The following is a 25,017-nucleotide window of genomic DNA, read 5'->3' as shown; positions in this document are numbered from 1 at the left end:
TTACCACTGCCATGGGATGATCTTTCTGCACTCCATCAATGTTGATCACCTGGTATGTGGCTCCAGGTAAAAGTTGCCTTGAGGGGACTAGACTCTCAGTCACCATGGTGATGCTAGCCCCTGTGTCTCTGAAGGCCTCAACTTTCAGACCATTGATGAGGGGCTCCTGTCTGTACTTGTCCAAAGTGTTGGGACAAGCAGTGAAGTTGGCAAACCCCATGCCATTTTCACAGACAAGAGTAGCTGTGGTAGGGGACCTGGTTAGGCCAGAGTCCACCTGTGTTCCCCAAGTAAACCCAGCCAAATTCCTGGGGGCACTCCCACCACCTGGGGGATTACTACTAGTAGTAACAGGAGGTGTTGGAGTATTACCTGGAGGAATATTCTCCCTATTGTTGGCCTTAGGGCAACTGCTGTCAGTCTTCCAATGGCCAGGCTTTTTACAAGCATGACAATAAGGCTTTTTCTGGGTAGAGGAAGTGTCTTGGGACCCACCCCCATCCTTGGAGTTTTGGGGCCCTTGGGAAGTCTTGTCTTTAGATTTATCCCCACCTTTCTCTTGAGGCTTGGTAGAATATTTCTTCTGGTCATTACCCTGATTTCTAGGCGTAATCCTGGTTCTGACCCATTTCTCTGCCCTCTTACCCAATTCTTGTGGAGAGGTCAGATCTGAGTCCCCCAGGTGCTGGTGTAAAAGCTGTTTTTGACAATTACTTCGCTCCCTCATAATCAAATTATACAATCCTGTATAGTCATGTACTTTGCTGCCATGCAACCAACCTTCCAGAGCCATAGTAGCACAATCTACAAAATCAGTCCAGTCCTGAGTCTGTGTCTTCTGGGTGTCTCTGAACATTAACCTGTACTGTTCAGTGGTTAAGCCAAACCCATCAATTAGAGCACTCTTCAGGACAGTGTAGTTTTTAGCATCCTCAGGTCTAACAGTGAGGAGCTTATCTCCCCCTTTCTCAGAAAAGGAGAGCCACAAGATTGCTGCCCACTGACTTTGAGGTACCTGCTGAACTCTGCAGGCCCTCTCCAAAGCAGTTATCCTTTTGTGGATGTCATCCCCATCTCTGTAGGGGGGCACAATCTTGCTCAGGTTTCTATGATCATAGGACCTGTCTTTATCCTTGGGGATAATGTTGCTGCCACCAGTGGAATCTAATCCACTTAATTTTTGCTCCCTTGCTAAAGCAAGTTTAGCTTGGGCCAGGGCTACCTCTTCCTTCTCTATCTGGAGTTGGACAGCTCTCATCCTAGCCTCATGCTCTCTTCTCTGGGGGGAAGTCATTCCCCTTTGAAATCCCATTGAAGCATTAGAATGATTACAGTCCCTGGAGGGAGATCTAACACTTCTATTGCCATGGTTAAGTCCGATATTGGGCCTGGACAGGTGGACACCTTCTCCATTCCCATGTAGGCTTAAGTTGGCCTGGTTCAATATTCTAATTTGAACCTGGTCATCCCCCCCTTGGTCATCTGACTCATCTCTATCCTCATCCTCGTCTACCTCTGCAGGTTCAACTTCTGGGACATCAATGTTATCAGGGGGGTTTCCCTCTCCTACCTTACTTGAAGGACCTGAAGCAGATTCCTTCTCAAGATCAGCTTTCTCTAGGATTGCTATAAGGATAGGGATGGTGGGGTTTTCAGCCCCTCTGAAGTGCATAGGGCACTCAAGTCCTTGTGGCTGAGTTTTTCATAACTGGATGGTGCCTTTGGCTGGTCAACCACAGGTAGAGAGCTTGATGCCTCACCTGTGCCAGGCATGACCAGTGAGGTGTAAGTGGTGCACTTACCTACACTAAGTGTTTTCCTACTGGAACCTTGCTAGTGAGTTGTAGTCAGGGTGTGCTACTCCCTTCAGTCTACAACTACTACGTTCAGTAGAACTTAAGTATGCTAAGCTTTTGTTTTATATGTACCTATAGTACTTAATGTGATCTTTCAAAGGATATAAAGATTGCAATGGTAAAACAACAGCAAGCTCAAATCCCAACCGTGCACACCAATGTGAGAAGTTGGCCTGATGTATGATGTCCACAGTTCTGTGGGCACCCTGTATCAGTCCAAATAATCCCTTATGGTGGTGGTTGTAAAGTCAACCTTATAGACAAGCTATCCTAGGGATAGCATGGACTAAGCAGTCTTAGGCTAAACTCAAGAGGGCATGTGAAGCCAGCTGTTTTACCATATGCAATCCTGTAATATCAAATGAAAGGCCACCACACAAGTTATATATTATGAAAATATATGTATTTATTACTAGAATAATCCTCTGTACTCTTTATGAGTGCAGAGGCACAAGCGTTTAAACAAAAGCACAGTTAAACATTCAAAAGTTGCACAATTTTGGATAGGCCCGATGGCCACTCAAACTGTATACTAAAATAGTGGTATAAGTACCACCTCTCGAATAATGGTAAGGCCTAGGGCGTTGTGAATCGCTGGGACTACTCGGGACTAACAGTGATGAAGTCCGGAGAGGCCCGCGGGACACGGGTGCAGTGCCTAAAGCATACGCATGCATCAATGCAAAGTCAATGTTACGTAAAAGTTAGAGTTACTGTTTTGAAAGTCTTCCAACGGGAATAGAATTACCCCACTTTAAACTAGGACACTAGAGGTGTAAACCACTACAGGAGCACTGGTGTTAGTTCGTTACCTCACCCACAGGAAGCGGGTGCATAGGTGCCAAAGTGTGTCGGGTTTCGTCGTGGAGATCTATGGAGCCTGGAGATGAAGATGCTGCAGGCGGCCAGGAGAGAAGAGTCCGGTTGGATCGAAGGGTGGATCGAAGATGTAGAGTACCTGAAAGCAGAGGGGACAGAGTCTGGGTCACTAGCCAGTGACCAGGATGGAACCAGGAAGGAACCAGGCGATGTCGGGCGCAATCAGGTGGTTGTCGTGAAGCTTGTCTCCGCTGCCACGTGGACTCTGGGGCATCGACGATGACCAGGAGTGGAGCACGAGCTGTCCCACGAAGGTTCTCGCTGTTGGAAGTGTCGGCTTCCGGATCGGAGTTAACAGGCCTTGGCAAATGCAACCCAAGCAGGATTGCAAGATCGCTTCTTACTCAGACCAGCAAGGTCAGAGCGGTGGCTCCTTTTCAGGGGAGCGAGGGCCAGTCTGCAGCAACCAGACCAGCAGTGTAAATTTCAAGGTTCGTCGGTTCTGGGGCCACTAGCCAACGGGCAAGCGACCGGACCAACGCGTCGAGCAGGAAAATGCAAAAGGGCCCCACGCAGTACTCGATGAGTGTGGAGGGGAGTTCTTTGGTGCACAAGCTGTTCGGGCCGGGGCTTCTCAAACCCCAATGCACAGCTTCGAGGGTGCCTCGGGAGCTGCACGGTCAGCACTTCGTAGTCTTTCCAAGATGGCCAGCTCCACTCTTCACGTTGCCTCCACGAGTCTCAGATTCTCTGGGACTGTGGATCGGGCTGTTAGAAGTCAGGGAAGCTGGGTCTTGTTGATCTCTGTTGTTCGAGTTCCGGCAGGAACTGCAACAAAGCAAACCGTTGGGCGCTGGATGGTGCCTGTTTGCACAGGGTGGTCACTACTTGACCACAAGGGAGATTCCTCAGTCTTCCACGTCGAGTGGGATGTCGAAGGGTCCAGAGTTCTGTATCAAAGTTTCGTTCAGGATAATCTAATGCTCCTGGGCATAGCTCCTACCTTTATTCCAAATCAAGGTACTGGATTACCTGCTAGGTCCCTCCTATTGGTGGAACCCAGGAAGGGGGTGGTTACACCCCTTTCCCTTTGTCCAGTTTTGCACCAGAGCTGAGACTGGAGTGTCCCAGCACGGGTTTGAACTGGACTATGCATGGGAAGCCTTGTGCTCCCCAGGCAGTGTCTAGTTTCATTCAACCCTCCCTGCTACAATCCACTATCTTCTGTCTGGGGTGGTCTACCACCTCCCTGTGACAGGATACCAATTGTCCAGGCCTCCCCTGCCAGAGTTCCGGTCAGCAGCAGGAGGCCAGACTCGGTCTGTGGCAGCAGCATCCATTTTGTGATGCTGGGGCTTTGGTTAGATTTAACCGCGTTTAAGCAAAGTAACATGTCTTCTCCCTCTAGAAGGGTGGAATGCTACCCCCGTCGCCAGGACTGGCGAGGGGGTAGTATTCCAAAACGTATGACACCTTACACGACATGTTTTGATGAAGCCAAACAAAAGTTAGCAAGTAACCGCAAGGATTATAATGCACTTAAGAGTATATGGTATGGCAATATCCCGGAACAGCTAAGGGACTTGGTCCTGACAGCTGCAGACAGGCTCAGCTCATGCTAGAGCACCATCTCACATAAAACCAAGCACTCTGCCTCCAGGATTGTTAAGGCCTGCCATAGGAGCGACTTATAGGTATATATGTGTCCAGATATAGGTTTAGATATAGGTATACTATATCTAAGCAAGGGGTGATTACACGACCTTGCCCCATCTGAGTGATTAGCCAGTTGTGTCAGTTTGGGTAGCCAGCCAGGGGTGGCAAAAGATATGCTGCAGCCCCTGGTAGGCCTTGGATACACCTATGCCCTGGGTACCTATAGTACACTGTACAGGGGCTGATAAGGTGACCCAATGTCCAATTGGAGATGTACCTAGGGTACATGGAGTCTATTTTACAGAGAGAGCAGATAGCCTGGGACCCTGATTAGCAGGATCCCAGGCCAACTAAGTCGAAAACCAGCTAAACACTAGGCAAATAATCTGGGGTAACCATAGTCAGGTATCCACCTTCCTACACGCATTGATCTGTCTAGCCGATGAGTTATGAGTTCGAAAATTCCGCCTGATGGGCATTAAAAGTAAGCCTGGGCAGAGTTCATGGGAACTCAGCGAATTGACAAAAAAAACTCTGCTGCGCTACTCAGAGTACTGCGAGTGGCGGAGTGCGTTAGGGTCATGTCGCTGGTGGTGATTTTGAGTGCTGGGTGTTTGACCAGTACTGTAAAATCATTGCGAACAGCACCATACGCAGGGAAAGAGGGCGCATGTAGATTTTCTACTCCAGCTGCAGCTTTCTCAAGACGAACGGAAGGTTTCTCAATGTGAGTGGTCGCGACCTGCCGTGACCACTTGCATTGACAAATTCGACCACCCGTGTTCAGAAATTTCAAGAGGAGGTTGATTTTCCACGCTCGCGCTAACCAACCAGACCTTGGCGAGCAAGGATAAAATCTCGCTGGGAGGTGGATTTTCCTTACTCACACTCACCAACTTGACCTTGACGAGCACAAGCAAGGAAAAAACTGTGCTCCGTGAAATTCCGCGTGCTCCGTGGAGTGCAGAAAACTCTGCAATCTGAGCGGAGGTCACTGCCCATGCTTATTTAAAAGGATATTTTAAACCATCTCTGAGTTCCATGACCCTAACAAGGAGCTTTGTCGTCAGCCTCGTTATTCTACATGGTCACAGAACCACTTAGTGACTTGCAATATCTGTATAATGTATGACAGAGGGTACTTTACCACTTGTGTAGCGTGTCTGCTTTAGATATTTATCACTGGGTGCTATCAGAGATAATGAACACTCGCGGTGCACTAACGCCATAGCATTTATGTATCACAGAATTAGCCTCTGTGGTAACAGGGCGATTTACATAATGAGGATAGGAGCCTGATTATTCCTGGTCACAGAGTGCCACAATGTTCTTTACTTAGAGATGAGAAATAGGAGGGGCTGTTCTCGATTATAAAGGGCGCCACACCTCAGCTTGGTTACTAAAAGTATAGTGATTCTGGTTGCAGACGGCACACAATCTTGTTTACATGGCGGGAGTCACATTAGCCTGGAGCTTGTGTTCATATGCACAAGTGAGCCGGGCTACAGATGGCACACATGCTCATTTACATACAAGACTGGTGGCTCCTGGTTGGAGACGGCACACTAGCGTGTTTACACAGGGAGGAGGATAGGAACCTAGTGCTCCTCTACATATGTGGGAGATGTGAGCTTGGTGGTGCCTGGTTACAGACGACGAACAGAAGCTTTAAACAGGGAGAGCAGCTAGGTGATGAAAGAAAGCCAAGGTCTGGCAACCTGCAGCGTGATGGATATTCAGTCCAACCGCCATGATACATTATGTTTTACAGAACGTTCTCGCCGTCCCGTTGCCAACCATAATCCTGCTGACATCCGAACCAGGTCATGTGGAGTCTGGTGTCATCTCTGGCCTCTTTCAACGCTCTATGTACCGATCCGTAAATACCATAGACCCTTCCAGCTGGTTACAAGCTCCACACCGAGTAACAGGAAGACCTTTTAAGAGATCATGTGTCTGACATATCAGGTCACAGCATTGAATCACAAATGGAAACCAGTATACAGAGCGTAGCTCCTCACAACACAATGTAAGAGGGATGAGAGCTACTCAAGTGTGAACACGTTTTACCTCATATATATATGTATGTATATATATATATATATATATATATATATATATATATATATATATATATATATATATATATATATATATATATATATATATATATGCCGTATTAACATACCATGACTATCACTGGAAGGCATCAGAGCTCTGTACATGGTCCAAAACAAAGACAGTCAAAGTGTGATTAGAGGGTAGAAGGAAATAGCCATTATAATCAATTGATTTTCTAAAGATTGTAACTTCAGGTAAGCTATTCTGCATTGTCTTAAATCCAGACTCTTCAAAATTGGTAATAAAAACCTTTTCCTAGGAAATGTATACATTTACAAAATAAATAAAATACTATGCATCGTGGTTTGGGTTGAAATGTCATCACATGGACATGGGAGTAGGTTTCTCGACCAGTCATTAATTTCTGGAAAGGTAATCAATCTATGGAAAGTCCAAAAACGAAAGTGAAAAAAGCATGCAAACAAAGCTTCCCTGTACCTGTTCCAAATAGGGTTGTTTACCTGGGCGAATTGTCATCAAATGGTTATCCATGACATTTTAAAAATCTCTTTCTTGAAGCCATCGCTTATTCTCTAGGCAGGTCAAACAATTTGCTTTTACGGTTTTTCTAGGGATTGTTACCATGGTCTCCGGTGTTTCAAAGAATTCAGGAATGCCGATTTCGTTCGCCATTTTTTTAATATAACCAAATCAAGGTATAGTAGCCAATCCCCATATATCTGCCCCGTGCATAGCTGTTGATAGACATTTGGATTTGTAAATAGCTAGTAACTCTGCAGCCTAATTTCCTAGAAAAATTATTTACTGCCCTATTTCTCTGGAAAACATTAGTTTTCTTGCCTGAATAGTGGCAGTCCAAGACCCTGTCCAATCAAAGTTAATCCCCAGGTAGGAGAATTTGTCAGTGCTTTCAATTTTATTATTATTAATACAAATTTCCCATTTTGTAGTCATTTTATTCCACAATTCATTGTGTAAGTCTTACTGATATTCACATTTAGACCCCTATCTTGCATAAAATTAACAAAATTAGTGACAGTTCTCCGCAACCCTATTTGCATCTGCGCCATTATAACCACGTCGTCCGCATAAAGTAAAATGGGTCGGGTGTATTTTTAATGATCGGACAGTCCTGCCGGTGTCCAATCAAATATTGGCCAAGACTATTAATATATAATGAGAAAATAAATTGGGCAAGTACACAGCCTTGCCTCACTCCTTTTCTCATTTGAAACTTAGCTGAACACTCTCCCTGCCTCCCAAATCGAACACTTGCCCCTGCCTCCCTGTACAATTCCTTTATAAATAAAAGCAAAGGTGTATCAACTTCCATCCCTTTAAGAACACCCCATAACATTTCATGTTTTACGCAGTCAAACGCTGAACTAAGGTCAGCGAATGACAAAAATCGTGTCCCCTCCTTTGCTAATGCATATTTACTTATAATCAGGGTTAAATTGAGTCCTTGCTCTATCGTGCCAAGCCCGCTCGGAACCCATATTGAAGATTAGATAACACTCCTGTCTCATCGGGCCATAATTGTAGTTTATTTAGAATTATCCTCCCTACTACTTTCAAGAGGGAATCTAACAGGGAAATTGGACAATAGCACCTTGTTTCGTTTCTATCTCCCTTTTTAAAAATGGGGATCACTATTGCGTCCGACCATGTGGGAATGAAACGTGTGGACTACATCTAGCTAAAACATTAGTTAAAAGTGGGGTCCACAGCTCAATATTAGTTTTATATACAGGAACGCCATCCGGCCCCATTGCTTTACCAGATGCGCTCTCATTTATGGCCCTAGTTACTTCCTCTAAAGAAAAACAAATATCTATGGGAAATACTGTAGTCTGTACACTATCATCAGTCACCGTAACTACTGAGGATGCCTCATCATGTCTGTTGATCTCATCATTATAAAGACCAGTAAAATACTGGACCCATTTATCCTCAGTAATGGCAATATCTACAATGTCAGTATCCCTGTTAGCAAAAAATGGTGCATTAACCGCTTTCCAAAAGCTATTATTATCTTTCCTTAAACCTGTCTGGTGTAGCGTCTGCCACGCCTCCAATCTTAATTGTACCTTTCGCTTTTTTATCGCCTGCCGATATGTAATTCTAGCCTGTCTTATTTCCTCCCTATTTCTAATTTTCCTATGCAATACTTCAAATGGAAGTGCGCCTTACTACATTCCCTATCAAACCAGCCTTGTGTCTTGTGCGTTCCCCATTTCTGCTCCCTAATTAATAATTTGTGTACCTCTCTGGTAATTTTAAGGAAGGCATTTAGAACATCTTCGTCATCCCTCTCCTCGGATATTTTCTCTGGACCTTTTTACAAGTTTCTTAATAAAAACCATGGGATCTACTTTGACCAATTTAAAGAATACCCGTTTGTGCTGGGAAGATTGATATTAAAATTCTAGTGTAAGCCCTTATTCTTCTTGGTTCTATCATAACTCTCTAGGTCGAAAACATTACTGATTGGATAATGATCACTCATTCTAATACCATGGGTTTCAAAAGTACGGACGTTTCTTGAGTACCTATTTGACACTAGAACAAAGTCAATAATTGAATTACAACTTCTAGCATTAAAGGTAGGCTCAAAGGGTACTAAGGGAGTACACAACTCGTTGGCATATCCCAAGTCAAACTGAAAAACAATTCTATTTAACAAATCCTCCAGTGTTATATGTGAAAAATGGGCCAGCGTATCTTCTTTGGCTTTTCTTAGGCCACAAATACCTCTTTGACTATGTTGGCACAAAAAGCATTCATAAGCACCCGCCCCCATATAATACACATATCACCAGACATCTTGTCTTCCAAATTACTCAATGCTTGACGTAATTTCATTAGCACACTCATTGTCTGAATTTTGGGAATATTATTATAGAAGTTGAGTAACACTGAACAGGGCCCTCCTACCATATTCATTTCTAGGATCTGGTAATAATCAGTCTCAATTGTAAGTTTCAAGTTGGTCACCCCCACAGTGTTAGAGACATAAGTACATAATCCACCTTTGTTACGCCCCTACTCACTGATGACTGCCCGTGTATGAAAAGTTTGATAGCCATGGATAAGTTTTTCCTTAGCTGTCCAGGTTACTTGTAGACAGATTATAGAATATTCTTCTACAAAGGTTAACCACGGAGGGTCTCTTACTTTTGTGGATAGCCCAGCAATATTCCAACAAACTATTTTGCATGCCTTACTGTGTCTTTCTTTTCCTGTCCCACTCCTGGGATCTTAGTGTTCACTTCTGTGTTGGGGTTGTCCCCACCTATTATTGATGGTACTTTATGTTTAGGACTAATTTCAGTATTTACTTCAGAGTTAATTATGTTTACGTCAGTGTCCACACCCTCATTTATTTGATCTATTTTTAAATTGCAATCTATCCCTGTAACAAACGCAGTCCCTTGACCAAGGAGCTGCTCCTGTGAGGTATCACCAGGGGATGGTAGATATTCCAGCCTAGTTTGGCCATCCCCTCTCATATGCTGTACCCTTGGTCAATCTTTATCTTCAAGTGTGGTTAACAAATCAAAACGATTGTACAGCGGGACATTGCATGAGCTCGTTGTGTCAACATAGGGATCCCTTACATGGCTTTTAAAATGCTTCACAACTAGGGGCTGATAGAAAGCGCCTATAGGTAAGACGTTGATTTCTGTATAATTAAAACGTACATTCCCTGCCCTTGTGAGAGCTGCATGCACTAACATAGGGTCACTAAAAGTCAAAATAATACCATCTCCCTGAAAATAATTACAGCCATTTCCACCCATGTAACCCGTCTAAAAAAATTTGAATTTTTCAAATAATTCATCAGTAAGACCTTTTTTCTTACCAAGCCAATAAAGAGATTTATTTTGAAGACCCTCCCACGTTTCATACACTGATGTATGCAGTGAAGGAACATTGGCTAGGATAACTATGTATGGTGTGGCAATAAAGATGATTATATCCTAGGTTCTCTGGGGATTCCCTCGTCCTCTTTGGGTGTCTCCCTGTTCAGTTATTAACTCCTTTCTTCCGTATTATTGGCGTTTTAGCATCATTATTAACTTGCGATTTATTACAAGGAGGGTTGATCAATGTGTGGCCAATCTTGTTGTAACAGACCTGGGATCTGTGCTTGAGGTTTCTTCGGGTACAATACTGAGGGAAAGGTTCCCTACATGTGGGATAAAGCTACGGGGATGGTTAGCATTACATTGTGTATTCACTCCCCCAGCGGTAACCCTATTGTCTCTGCTTAAACATCCCTCTATAACAGCAACTCTCTCTATTCATTTCCCTAAAGCACCAACCACATAATTATATAAATCATCAATTTTCCTCCTAATTTTATCAATTTAAAGCGTTTGACCCTCAATTAGCATGTTCACGGTGGACCTCCCTGAGATAACAGACCTTCTAGGTTCGCCTGTTTTTAATTGTTTACCAGTATTTTTCCTTTTCTTAGATAACGACATTTTACTTAGGCTCACAGGACACTTCCCAGCATGGTTTACTGATGTATCCCCACAGATACATCAGGGTTCTTACTACATTTCGAGGACGGTTGGGGATCATCCTCTGGGTCACTCACATATATATAATCTGATGTCTCCTGTATGCACCCATTCTCAACGCCCTGGGCAGCTTGCCCATCACATACTGCAGTAAGAGATTTATATGCGGAACTAACAGGTGGATTACTTGCTGTTAGCATACCCAACCTGCCTTGGGTAAGAGTCTCTTTAACTGTATTTATTTGTTCCTCAATGGCCCCCATTGCACCAGTCAAATAGGTCATCAAGGATTTTTGTCCTCCCACTCTTGGGACGATAGTGGGTGCAAAGCCTGTCTTCCTTTTACCCATTATTTTACTGTGTCCTAGCAAACATAAAGGAAAGTCAAGATCCCCAAACACAATCCAATAAAAGAAAATAGGAGTCCAACCTTAGGGGGGTGGCCCAGCCCGGCCTCTGACGGTCTATGACGGGTGAAGACGAGCCCGTCTTGGCCCGGTCTTAGCCCGGACCGAGCCCGGGCACGCTCCGCGTGCATAATGGGCCAGGTGCCAGCAGCAGGGTTCAGGGCGCCGTGATTCGGTCTCCCACTCAGCTGGACCACCGCAATGCTTTTAAAGCCCCTCCAGGGACTCTCAATAAAATGCAGAGTGCGTTTTTGGCCAGAGGCCAGCAGCAGGGTTCAGGGCGTCGTGATTCGGTCTCCCCTATTCAAAAGTGTGAACTTGCACGTCTGCAGACGCTTAAAAAGAGGTGGAGTCAAATTTACAAATGTAACTTACTGCAGCCAAAGTGGAGCAGTAAAAAATGCAGAACCACGCATAGCCAACCACTAGTAATGCAACGCCCTCCCTTAGAAAATAATGGAGGCAGAGACCTAACAAGCATTGACAAATCCAATAGGTCTCAGCAATTCAACAGCTACAGGCGTTTCAATGTGAGTGGCTTTTAGCTAAGGATTTTTCACCTTCTCCTAATTTGAAAATGTGTGTAACAAACATGGTAAGAAACAATCTTCACACTGGATGGTATTTATCACACTTCACAAATTCTGACTCAGTTGAGTTGTATTTTATTTGGTACTATACAAAGCTCACCAATTACAGACCACATGCAATAAGGGACTGACATGTATAAGAAACACCATATGATGTGAATTCCTGCGATGTCACATGGTCATAGGTTATGTGAGGTCACTGACTCAAAGACCATGTAATGTTCACTTGCTATGATGTTGCTGTGCTCAAAGACCTGCTGGTGAGGCTTCAGCCTGCTCTGAAATGTTGATATTCATGTTATATGAAATGATTTGTAAGAGGCTCGTTGACCCTAAATAGCTGATTTATGATGGTTGATAGAATGTTAGAAATGGGATTCTTGTTTGGCTGAGGTATGCACCCAGGCCAGGCAGGAACCACTGCTCTCTAAAGGGTAAGCTAGATACACACTGCTCAACCTCTGGTAGCTTGGCACAGAGCAGTCAGGCTTATCTAAAGATTTGTCCACAATTGTCTTCACTGGGAACCAAACACCGCATCGTAATGCTTGACTCTCACAGGTTAGCTATGCGGTGCAGTCCAAGGCCTACTCAAGGGAGGTGGTGTGGGCTAGTAATCACCAATCACTGGCACGCAATGACAACACCCAATAACTGATTGTCCAGTCAGTACATTTTCTTTAGAATAAGGAGAAGTACATTTATTACACACACTACTAAATACTACACAATAGTTTACAAATATGTACATTGGCAAATGGAACATACCTTAGATGCCATTGCGTAATCCCTGGGGACCCCTTAGAGGGTCACTCAAACATCTCACATTTATTCAATCATTTGTTTTGTAATAAACACATACCTTTTGCAAAAATCATTAACATTACTGTGGTAAGTAATAAAACATTTGCAATCATAATGGTAACCCCATTAAGAATGTATGAGTAATTAATCTTGTGTTTGTGTATTCTTTCATGGGTTTGATATCAAAGCTGCAATGGTAAATTACCATGCATGTGGCCCCTAGAGGTTGAAACACTACCGGCTGTAGAGTAAAAGCTACAGCTGTGGGAGAGCTCAAAAAGAACCGAAAATCCAGGGAAGGTAATCATTTTGGAGTCCTGCTAACTTAGGGTGAGGACTCTGACAGTACCTTTAAATGAAAGGCTGCGTTGTGTTAACTTTTTGGTGGTGGTCCCGTCATCCTGGGACCACCACCAGTAGAGATGGGCCAAAAAGTGTTTAAACAGCAAGGCCTGAAAAGGCATTATGGGGCGATTTTCTGAGAAAGTAGTAAATATGGTAGCAGGGTTTCTTTCGCTGTGCTGGGGAGAGCTGCACAATCTTTGTTCCTTTGTTTTCCTCGTGCTGCACTTCGTTTAGGGTAAAGTAGTCAGCAGATGAGACAGCATCGGACTATTGATCTCAGTCTTCAGTTTTTATGCGCATTGTGAGGAGCAAATACACTGATGGCGTGGGGGTGGGGTGGCACATAAAACGGTGTAAGGGACGAGAGAGACAGAGGCAGAACCATTGTATGTGAGAGCAGTCAGCGGATGAGACAGCGTCTGACATTTGATTTCAGGCTTCAGTTTCCATGCGCATTGTGAGGTGCAAATGCACTGTATGGCATGGGGGTGGGGTGCAGAAAACGGTGTAAGGGACATATTTATCTTAAATTAAGATTTCCCTGCTATAGGCAGGTACGGTCACTGCGCTCGAATACTCTGAACCTGCTTTCTGTCCCCCGATTCGCAAAGTCTCGCCTCGGGGGTAGAGCCTTTTCGTCAAGAACTGCAAAACTGTGGAATGCCCTACCACTTTCTATTTGCAATGCAAATTCAGAGCCCATCTTTAGGAAACAGCTAAAGACATGGCTTTTTAATAAGTAATCTTTTTTTTTGTAGCTTTTTTTACTACTCAGTTTATCTTGATGCTTAAAATAGCGCCGGGACACTTCCTTGTGAGGTAGCAGTTTGTGCTATACAAACTTCAGTATTATTATTAAGAGGGACAGGAGCAGAACACAGGGCGGAGCCATTGTATATGAGAGCAGTTAGCAGATAAGACAGCATCTGACATTTGATCTCGATGTTTGAATGGACAGCAAATGTTATGAGATAAGAACAAGATTTTCATCCCTGTTTGCAGTGGCGTTCCATAAACCACGAGCGCTCGACTAAAGTGCTCTAAATGAAAGGAAAAAGTAGCACTGATAACAAATGTTAAAATGGCAGCTGGGGTTGGATAGTAGTAATTGGGCCATGCTCTCAGGGAGGGCTAAACGCAGGTAGAGATAAACGAATGCATGCCATGGACAAATGGGGATAAATAAGATCAGATCAATGGTGGAGCCAGCAAATGGTAAGTCTGTGGGTGGGCTGAAGCCCATAAAGGAGATAAACATGTCTCTTTGAGACAGCGCAAGCACTGTCTACCTGAGACCCAAAAATAGAACCTCATATGAAATAAAGATAAATTACGTATTTTGTCTTTTTTAAAAAAAATCTATTAATTCTATACAAAAATGTTTGGAAGTCTGTGTCTCATCGGAATAGAGGTAAATAGGGCAATTTAGTACATAATAAGAAAATACAGTGATTTTACTTTTGGTGGGATTTTTTTAACAAATCTTTTAAAAAAAACGTTTTAACACATTTAAAATCAATTAAATATTTAATTAAAATACAAGTTAATAGTGTTGAAGCATTTTGTTCTACAGTTAAAGTATATACAATTAATTTACAATAATATTTACTTAGAAAGATTTCTTTTTTAAGTTTAAAAAACATTCAAAATAGTCCATATATGTTTATACAGGGAGAGCTCCAACCTAGTTGAACATATTAAAGATTATATTTTTTCTTAAGATTAAGTTAAAGGTTTCCCACCTAAAGTAAAATTTTGATTATGTATTAATAATTATTAAATGTGCTGTAGAGAATTAATTTTGACACATGTAATTAGACTTTACTAATAACTAATGTTATATTAGTGTTTAAATTTTAAAAAGCTATTAAAACAATGAACTGTTTTCTTTTAGATATTTTTTATCATTAAATGACATTTATTTAGATTTCTTTAAACTAGTTTTAAATATTTAATTTAGCAACATTTCCTATGAGGTTTTATTTTACGTCCCTACCGCCATTATTATTTATGGGTGTGTACTGCAGTTCGAGTGGATGGACATGTGTGATGTTGGACTTACTCCCACTCTGAGCACAAGTACATTTACGATTGTTTTAGGTACATTATGGCTTAGTGACTTTAGAGTTGTGGTTTGTAAACAGCAATGGGCTTACTCTTTAGTGGGTGAGTGCCTGTCCTTCCCTAAACCCCTCCGTATATGCCTCCTTACTCCTGCCTTAACCCTTCCCCTTTATTCATAAGTATTTCCCATTTTACAGCCACACCCTCTATCCCTACCACATTTACTACTAAAAACTATACTAACGTGTTCGGAAACTGTGAAGTCGGGTCAGACAACTCCACACAGAAAAAGATAGGAGAGGCAGAATGACAATACGTAGTTTGTGAATCGCATTTTGCAGTTCTTTAGTAGTACTAAAAAGGTACAACTCAGATTATCTGTAAGACTCTCTTGGATGTATCTGATGTGATTCTAAAGCTCATGAAACTGTCCTCAGCAGATGAGAAGCAGGTTCCATTTTTAGCAAAAAAGGACATGGAAAGAGGCAGCTAAAGTGGATCTTTGAAATACGTGGCCGTGTCCCCTTGGAACTGAAGTCATTAGGACTATTTAGGGTGGGGCCAGGAATGGTTTACATATGGTTGGCCTTGTCTTTAGTGGCACAGAGACTGGAGAATGATGTGTTGGAATGTTGCTGAGATTAATGACCAGTCCTTCCATCACTTTTACTTGTTTTCAATAATCAGTCGCAAATTGCACAGGCATGGGCAGACGCTGGTCCCATAGAGACCTACAAGAAAGGGACTCCTGCTGCAGCTCCCTGGTGAGGCTCATTAAGGCTGGAAACAGTCTGAGGTTACTTGGATTCCGGATCCTTGGGGGCGTGACCTCAAAGTTCAGGATCCAATGGACTTTGTGGCTTGGAGCCATGGCTTATTAACACCCAGGGAGCAAAATACACTAAATGGAATGAGGCCACAAATAGCAACTAAGGAATTAAGTTAATTCACAATTTTCTATCCCTCGCTGTACGCTTTTCTCAGTAAAAGGTTTGTTGGACAATCTATAGAGTGAACGATAAATTGATTGATGTCTTTGTGGCAGCTTCATGTAAAGGTTGTGTGATGCTGAAAGCTCCTCCTCAGAGTTTACAGTGAGAAGCTTTTACTCTCCCACATTGTCTCTGTCATTTAGAGAGGTTACTTTTATAAGTGAAGTTTTTGTCACACTGAGAGGACTGATAATTTATTTTCTCTCTGTGGATTTTCTCATGTTGAATCAAACTGAGTCTCCAGCAGATGCTTCCCTGGCATTTACTCCAATGACAAGGTTTTGCCCAGTGTGAGTTTTCTCATGTTGAGTGAGACCAGATTACTGACAAGCTTTTCCAGCATTCAGAGCACTGATAAGGTGTTTCTCCAGTGTGAGTTGTCTCACGTTTAGTGAGACTTTATTTCAATTGGAAACTTTTCTAGCATTCAGAGCACTGAAATGGGTTCTGCCCAGTATGGATTCACTCATGTTGAATTAAAGTGGATTTCCCACTGAAGCTTTTTTGGCATTCAGAGCACTTCTAAGGTCGTTCTCCAATGTGAGTTCTTTCATGTCTAGTGAGACTTTGTTTCAATTTGAACCTTTTCTGGCATTCAGAGCACTGATACGGTTTTAGTCCAGTGTGAGTTTTCTCATGACGAGTGAGATCACATTTGAGACTGAAGCTTTTCCAGCATTCAGAGCACTGATATGGTCTTTCTCCAGTGTGAGTTGTTCCATGTCTAGTGAGACTTTGTTTCAATTTGAACCTTTTCTGGCATTTAGAGCACTGATATGGTTTTAGTCCAGTGTGAATACTTTCATGTTGAGTGAGATTTCCTTTATGACTGAAGCTTTTCCGGCATTCAGAGCACTGATACGGTTTTAGTCCAGTGTGAGTACTTTCATGTTGAGTGAGATTACCTTTCTGACTGAAGCTTTTCCAGCATTCAGAGCACTGATAAGGTCTTTCTCCAGTGTGAGTTCTTTCATGTCTAGTGAGACTTTGTTTCAATTTGAACCTTTTACAGCATTCAGAGCACTGATACGGTTTTAGTCCAGTGTGAGTTCTTTCATGTTGAGTGAGATTACCTTTCTGACTGAACCTATTCAAGCATTCAGAGCACTTATACGGTTTTAATCCAGTGTGAGTTCTCTCATGGCGAGCGAGACCAGATTTCTGACTGAAGCTTTCCCTGCATTCAGAGCACTGAAAAGGTTTTTGGCCAGTGTGAGTTCTCTCATGTTGAATTAATTTGGTTCTCTCGCTGAAGCTTTTCTGGCATTCAGAGCACTGATACAGTTTATATCCAGTGTGAGTGCTCTCATGGTGAGTGAGAGTTATTTTCCGACTGAAGCTTTTCCAGCATTCAGAACACTGATACGGTTTATGCCCCCTGTGGATCCTTTCATGTAAAGTAAGGCTGAATTTCCGACTGAAGTTTTTCCAGCATTCAGAGCGCTGATAAGGTTTATGTCCCGTGTGGATCCTTTCATGTAAAGTAAGGCTAGATTTCTGACTGAAATTTTTACAGCATTCAGAACACTGATACGGTTTGAGCTCAGTATGAGTTCCCTCGTGTTGAATGAGTTGGTCTTTTTGACTAAAGCACTTACAGCACTTAGTGCACAGATAAGGTTTTTGCCCAGTGTGGATTCTCTTGTGTCGAGTGAGACTGCTTAAAAAACTAAAGCTTCTTTGGCAATCCGAGCACTGATAAGGTTTGCGTCCAGTGTGGATTCTCTCATGTTGAATGAGATCGCTTTTCCGACTGAAGCCTTTCTGGCATTCAGGACACTGATACGGTTTTTGTCCAGTGTGAGTTCTCTTGTGTTTAGTTAGGTGGGATTGATAACTAAAGCTGTTCTCACATTCATTGCTCTTATTCGAGTAGTTTGTATCTCCAAGTTGGGGTTGTTCCTGGATACATGCCATCTTAAGACTGAATCTGATTCCAGAGTCTGTACTTGTTTATGTTAAAACTCAACATTAACTTCTAAACTACACTGCCGAAGCTCTTCTTCACATTTGCATTTAACTAATTATAGCTTTTATTTGGAGATCAATGGTCTTACCTTTGAAGTCAGCCTAGCTAACATATAAACTTTCACTGAGGGGCCCCTTGTTTTTATTAAGATGCCCCTCAAGGATTCATTTTCTCCAAGTTATGCCCACAAGGATTCTCTCAAGTAGAATTAAGCTCATTCTAACTGCAGTTAATCGCATTTAATTTAGGAGTTTTAAAAACAGTGATAGGGACTTTGGGGATTCGTACTTATAAGTGAGGTACATTTTTTATACAATAATTAAGAAGGGATTAAAACATGCTAGGGTAGTTTATGAATTATCAGTAGTGTAACACTGGCCCTTTTTAAGCTTCCTATTCCGGTAAAGCCCATAAAGGTACACCATTAACTTTGGAGGTCTGGCACACTTAGAAACAACATAGATCAACCCAAGAGACAGAGTTGGTGGGAAAAATCTTTCTATATTGTCGATGTTAATCCAGTGTCTTTGCTGTAATGATATCTGAGAAGAACATTTTCAGTTATTTTTGAAATACAATGTTTTCTCTCCTCTGAATCACAGGAGTTGGAGACAAAAGCTTGCTCTTGTAAACTGAGGTTATTAGCCTTCCTGACAGTTCTGTCACATCACATCACGTCTACTGATACTGATTTGCTGAGAGAGGCTTAGGTCTCTAAGGAATTTCTCATAAACCATCAGACAGAATTTGCAACACTGATTATTCCTAAGTGCACTGTGTGAGGATCAATTGTTGCCTATGTTCTTTGATCGACCAATCGTGAAATGTTTCCTTTAAGTGAAAATATTCTTATATTTAGTAGCTGCAGTAGATTTTTAATTTACTTGCAGGTACAGTTATTATTTCAGAGGTTATTCAATCCCAATAACTGACACCTGGTAAATGTTCCTGGTCATTGTACTTCAAGGTTTGACAACAAATAAGGATTGTAAGAAAGTCGATAAATCACTTTCACATTCAGCAGTTTCTTCTGCACCAAATTCCTCACCATTCCTGGTGCATAGAACTAGTTTCTTCTTTAGAGATCTAGAATGTTTCTACTTTCCTCAAAATAACCCTTTTTAAAAATGTTTCCAACATTACAACATTCTTTTTCTTTTTGCTGCTTCAGTGACCTGTAAAAATAGAGTTAGAAATTATAAATGAGTTGAACTCCAAGGGGGGTGAAACAGTTCATGGATACTGCATAGACAGGGAACTTGGCACCACTGAAACTCAATGTCGTGAGAGCAAAAGTAGTGAATACTGTAGAAAGAAACACAAGTTACACATGCATCAAGACACAGATTCTCAGAAGCATCCAACACCAACAATTTACTCTTTCTGTGATGATGACTGGCATCACAGTAAGGTATTTGTACCTCCTTTAATGAATTATCAGATGATCTGTACTACCCTGCCCATTTAAATGACTCTTCTATTTCTTATTTCAGGGATCCATGAAGGGACATTTCATTGAACAAAGGAATCTGCCTTGTTGTAATCACTGCTTTAAATGCCACTGGTGCAGCGTGAATATTTTATTAAGAGTGTTTTGGACGATCAATTCCATTGGGTGTGATACTGTACATAATACATACTTAAGAAACATGACTAACAGTGTGCCTCGTGAAACATGTGAGAGTTTAAAACTGCATCGTTAAAGCATGCAGAAGGGTCACAAACTGGTTTGAGATTAAGTCTTTCATGACAGAGAGAGAAACCTACTAATGTGCTATGAAAATAATGTGAAAGGTAATAATGCAGTCTGTAGTTTTAAAACAAAATATGATTATGAAAATGCTCAAGTAAAAAGAGTCCTGCTTATGTTTTCTTTGAGATGTAATTCTGATAGAAAGTGCTTGCATGTTTCTTAATGAAACGTAATTAGGCTATGCTTATAAGTATAATGAAATGGTGTTTTTAAATTATTTCTTATGCATCTCTATTTCTTTACTGTTTTCACTGTTAGCAAATTTTTTCTTCAGAAAATAGTGATTTAGTGGTTTTCCTTGTAGGCCTCAAAAATGTATTTTGCCTTTTAATGTTACCTTCAAATAGACAAAAAATGTTGTCCTGATTGCACTGTAGCTACAAGTATTATCGCTGAAGTTTCTGTCCTACTGTTTGAAAAATGGACATCCTTTCTGTCAGAATAAAACTCTATTGACTTTGTTGAAAGCTCAGAAGAGAGAGTGTGGAGTGGACACGTCGAATTGCAAATGTATTTCTTATTTCCGAAGGGAAGTGATATTGCACATTCTTTTTTTTTAACCCCTTCGGGGCTGATGACGAGCTGGGCTCGTCATGGCGTAGCCTCCTCGCACGCTGATGCCGAGCCCAGCTCGACAAGTAACATGGGATTTAGTAAATCATCGCGTAGGAGGGGAATTGCGCTAGCGCGCATGTGGTTAAACCTTTATTTATCAAATGCACAATACACAGCGTCTGCCTACAACCCACTCGGGCCGGCCGCTATGACAAGAAAGCGGACTATCAATCACATTGCGCTGCTGAAAAGGCCATATATCGCTTCATTACGGTGTAGTGGCATGAAGCATTATATAAAGGATAACGAAGGTTCAATTTTTGTAATTTTGACGAAGTCAAACAAACAACAGAAACAGATACATGGTAAAAACAATGTCAAGTTCGTGGGAAGGGAGGGAAGGCGGGAAATCAATATATAAGGATGGAACCAGTTCTACTAGAGGAGGGAGACAATGAAAAAAGTGATAAGAATGGACGCCGAATAAGGGAACGTCAATTATGGGGATGAGGGAATGGTTTCAGTGTAATCAAGTGGTGGGGTACAGATGTCGCCACGATATTCGTTCCATTGCGTCCAGATTCTACCCCATTTCCTAGGACGACCCCGAGCCTCATAGACTGTCTTCTCTCGAAACATGCACCAATCTATGTTATCTTTTCAGGCACTAAGTCCAGGTGGTCTGTGGGAGCCCCAAAGTTGCGCTATGTCCCTCTTGGCGACCATGTTGCCCAGGGTGATCCAAAAGGTCTGAGCGGCCGTACAATCCGTAGGCTCCCATACATTAAGCAGGCAGCGCCTCGCCTCAGGAAGGAGAGGGACCCCAGTGACACGCCCCATCACATCATGCACCCTAGACCGGAAAGCAGAAATAACCGGACATTCCCACAGAATATGAAGAAAGGTGCCATTCATGCCGCAGCCACGCCTACACAATCCATCAGGTGCGAGCCCCATTCGTACCAGACGCATACCAGTCATATAGACTCGGTGGAGGATCTTCAATTGCACAAAACGGACCGAGCCGGAATAGCCACCTCCTTAGGGGAGGAAATCGCCATTTGCCAGTCTTCGTCATCTAATTCTAGACCATCCGCTACCCAGGAGGCCCGAAGCCTCACCAGAAGGTCAGCCCTAATGTTTATGAGTTTTTTGTAAATTAAGGCAATTGTACTATCCGGGACATGGCTGTCTAGAATACGATCTTCCAGCGGGGACGACTGGGGGATTTCCGTCCCAGGAGGAAAGGCAGAGAGCAGAGCATGCCGCACCTGGAGGTAACGAAAATATTCCTTGTCGTCCAGTTGATACTCTACCTTCAGGGCCTCAAAGGATTTTACTGTGCCTCTGGCCCAAAGATCCTCCACCTTGCTAATACCAATCATATCCCATCTGTCAAACCCTTTCGTCCGCCACAGGTTACCCAGCCGGTCAGAATCATACAGCGGGGTCATACGTGTCAATCTATCGCTCCAACCTCTAGCCACAGTCGCATCCTTCCAGGCACGCACGGCACACTTCGTAGGACCAGTCAGGAGCCGGAGTGGTGCCTTCGAATATAAGGCTCTATTGAAGTTACCGCCCGGCAACAGGAATTTATCCATAGCGAAAGCGGGAGTGGGTCCTGGAGAATACGTCACATGGTTAATCGCACTTAATTGCGAGGCCCAATAATAACGTCTGATGTCAGGCAGAACGATACCGCCATCGTACCATGGGAGCGTGAGTTTTGATAGGGAGATACGGGCTCGTCTGTCCCAAATTAACTGCCTCTGAAGGCCTTCAACCTCACGAAAATAACGGGAGGAGACAGGATCGAAAAAGTTCTGTAAGGCATATAAAAACCTGGGGAGGGACATCATTTTAAAAAGTGCCGCTCGACCCAATGGAGATAAAGGCAAATCACGCCACCTTCGTACATCCTGCTTGAGGCGACGAAGAGGAGCATAAAGATTACGATCATAGCGCACTGAGGAGTCCATGGAAATGAAAATTCCCAAATATTAAAGCCATCCTCTGCCACCTGAATCGGGAATCTACGAGGCAGCGGAGGCAGCACCCCCGCTATAACATAGACACACGATTTAGTCCAGTTAATAACAAGTCCGGAGTTCTTACCAAAGGAGGTGAGAACATCGAAGAGCACGTTAAGAGACTTCTGAGGTGAGGTGAAATAAAGAAGGATATCGTCAGCATAGAGCGAGACGCGATCCTCCAGATCCGGTGTCCACTGGATCCCTTTAATCGAGGGCTCCCAGCGAAGCCACGCTGCAAGGGGTTCCAATGCCAATGCAAAGAGAAGTGGAGAGAGTGGGCACCCCTGACGGGTGCCACGTCCCAATGGAAACGAATCAGAACCTCTGCCGTTCACTACAACTTGGGCTAACGGTTGTTCATATAGGAGCCGCACCCATGCAATAAAGCTAGGACCAAAGCCAAACTTGGAGAGGGCCTCCCACAAATATGGCCACTCGATGGTGTCGAAGGCCATTGTAGCATCCAGGGAGGCCACTACTGCAGGTTCAGTGAGAGCCTCAGCTCTTGCGAGAACGCTGTGGAGTCTACGGAGATTGAGAGCTGTATTTCGATGGGGAATAAAACCGGACTGATCCGGATGGATCAAGTCGCAGATTACTGACAATAGACGGTTAGCCAGGACTTTGGCTAGAATTTTGGGCTCGGCGTTGAGCAACGAGATGGGGCGATAAGAGGTGCATCGGTCACGAGGCTTGCCATCCTTGTGAATGACCACTATGGTAGCCAAGCGCTGTTCGGAAGGAAGGACGCCTGCCTCGAATGCATCAATAAACAGGAGGAGCCAAGACGGCGGCCAAAATAGCCGCATAGAAGCCCGGCTCCGCAGCTCGCCCTCACCTCCAACACCATCCTGTCTACGATCCTGCACCCCAGCCACGGTCCAGTGCAGCGGAACTGCCAAGTCGGCCCGAATAAGGGTAACATCAACCGCCACCGTGTCTATCTTGGACACGATGGCCTCGTATTGCTGACCCATATCTGCCTTGAGTCCTGTAATGGCGGCCAATAGGTCTTGAAGGTACACCTCCGATGTGGCCAACATGTCCGTCCTCTGGTCCTCAATACTGCGGCTAGCAGCGTTGGGGGAGCCTCTTGGCTGAGTATAACGATCTATCACGTTAGACTGGACTGATCCCCCACGATTGGTGACTTTCCTGCGCTTCTCCAGCTCGGGTTTCATCGCCATGTTGGAATCAGCGCCCCGTTGGGTCTTCCCGGGCGCGATAGAATGGCAGCGACCCTCTGGACTCCAAAATCGCAATCTCACAAAAAATCACAGACCGCTGGTCCGGGGCTGTGATGAGGACGTACAGCAGGGTAGACCACCAGAGCCAGGAGTGCAGATTAGGTCATAGGCAGTCAATTTGGTGATGGAATGGAAACCGAAAGTGAAAGCGACAACACCGCCGGTTGAGCAGATGCCAGGCGACCGTTGTTGTTGAATTACTGCTCGGCCACCCAGAGCAGCAGAGTCCCCAGTCCCGTCCGGAGCTAGGCCAGAAAACTTAGGACGACGTAGAGATGGTTCCCGAAGTCCGATCTCGGCCCCGAAAAGTGCAGCAGCATCAGCAAGAGTTTGAGTTTGAGTTTGAGTTTGAAAGTTCTTGTAAAGCGCACGTATACCAGCGGCTTCTTGGCGCTATAGCTAACGGGGACTGAGGTTAAAGGGAGGGAGATCAGAGGGAACATTTAATCAAAGAATTTTTTGAATAGATGGGTTTTAAGGCATTTGCGGAATTGTGAGTAGAGGGGGATGGAGCGAAGTTCAAGGGGAAGGGAATTCCAGAGGGTAGGGGCAAGGATAGCAAATTTAGATCCACCCCACTTCTTTCTCCGGAAGCGTGGGATGGTAAGGAGGGACTGGGAGGAGGAACGTAGAGCCCTGGTAGGGACGTAAGGGACAATCTCAGAGGAGATGAAGGCTGGCGCCAAACCCGTTCGGGCCAGGAAGGTGATGGATGCGAGCTTGAATTGGATTCTAGCTCGCACGGGGAGCCAATGAAGTGATTTCAGGAGAGGGGTAGAGTGGTGGAATTTAGGGAGATTGAAGGCCAGGCGGGCAGCCTGGTTTTGTATTTGTTGTAGGCGACGCAGGCTGTATGCAGGAATACCGGCATACAGGGCGTTCCCATAGTCCAGGCGGGACACCACCATGGCCAGGATGATAAGTTTGAGGGCAGAAAAGTGAAGAAGCGGGACACCCTGCGTATAGTACGCAGTGAAAGAAAGGAAGAAGATACCACAGAGCTAACCTGGGAGTGAAGGGTGAGTTGAGAGTTAAGTTTTATGCCTAAAGTTTTAACTGAGGAAGAGGGAACAGGAGAAGAACCAAGAGAGGGGGGCCAAAAAAGAGGGGACCAGGGGCTGCATGAACCACCCGTCAACACCAGTTCGGTTTTATCAGGGTTGAGTTTAAGGTGGTTGTGGTTCATCCAGTCCCTGATATGAAGCATGACAGTTTGAAAATTAAGAACAGCAGAGGGAGAGGAAAGATTAAAGACCAGCTGGAGGTCATCCGCATAATTAAATACGGTGACCTCCATCTGTTGAAGAGAG

The 25,017-nt window shown here is 43.8% G+C and overlaps 1 protein-coding gene across 1 annotated transcript in view; it reads right to left on the bottom strand.

The window, feature by feature from the left end:
• Positions 1 to 12,463: 12,463 nt before the first annotated feature.
• LOC147737918 (uncharacterized) overlaps positions 12,464 to 25,017 on the bottom strand; it is a 29,476-nt gene continuing 16,922 nt past the window's right edge. Inside the window, exon 3 of the mRNA XM_086948762.1 lies at positions 12,464 to 19,291. Within this exon, the coding sequence (XP_086804888.1) occupies positions 16,670 to 18,064 (1,395 nt within the window). The 5' untranslated portion in view covers positions 18,065 to 19,291 and the 3' untranslated portion in view covers positions 12,464 to 16,669. The remainder of the gene's footprint in view (positions 19,292 to 25,017) is intronic.

This window comes from Lissotriton vulgaris, chromosome 1_1, assembly GCF_964263255.1.
Source record: "Lissotriton vulgaris chromosome 1_1, aLisVul1.2, whole genome shotgun sequence".
Taxonomy (NCBI): domain Eukaryota; kingdom Metazoa; phylum Chordata; class Amphibia; order Caudata; family Salamandridae; genus Lissotriton; species Lissotriton vulgaris.
This window is presented reverse-complemented; position numbering and strand designations above follow the sequence as displayed.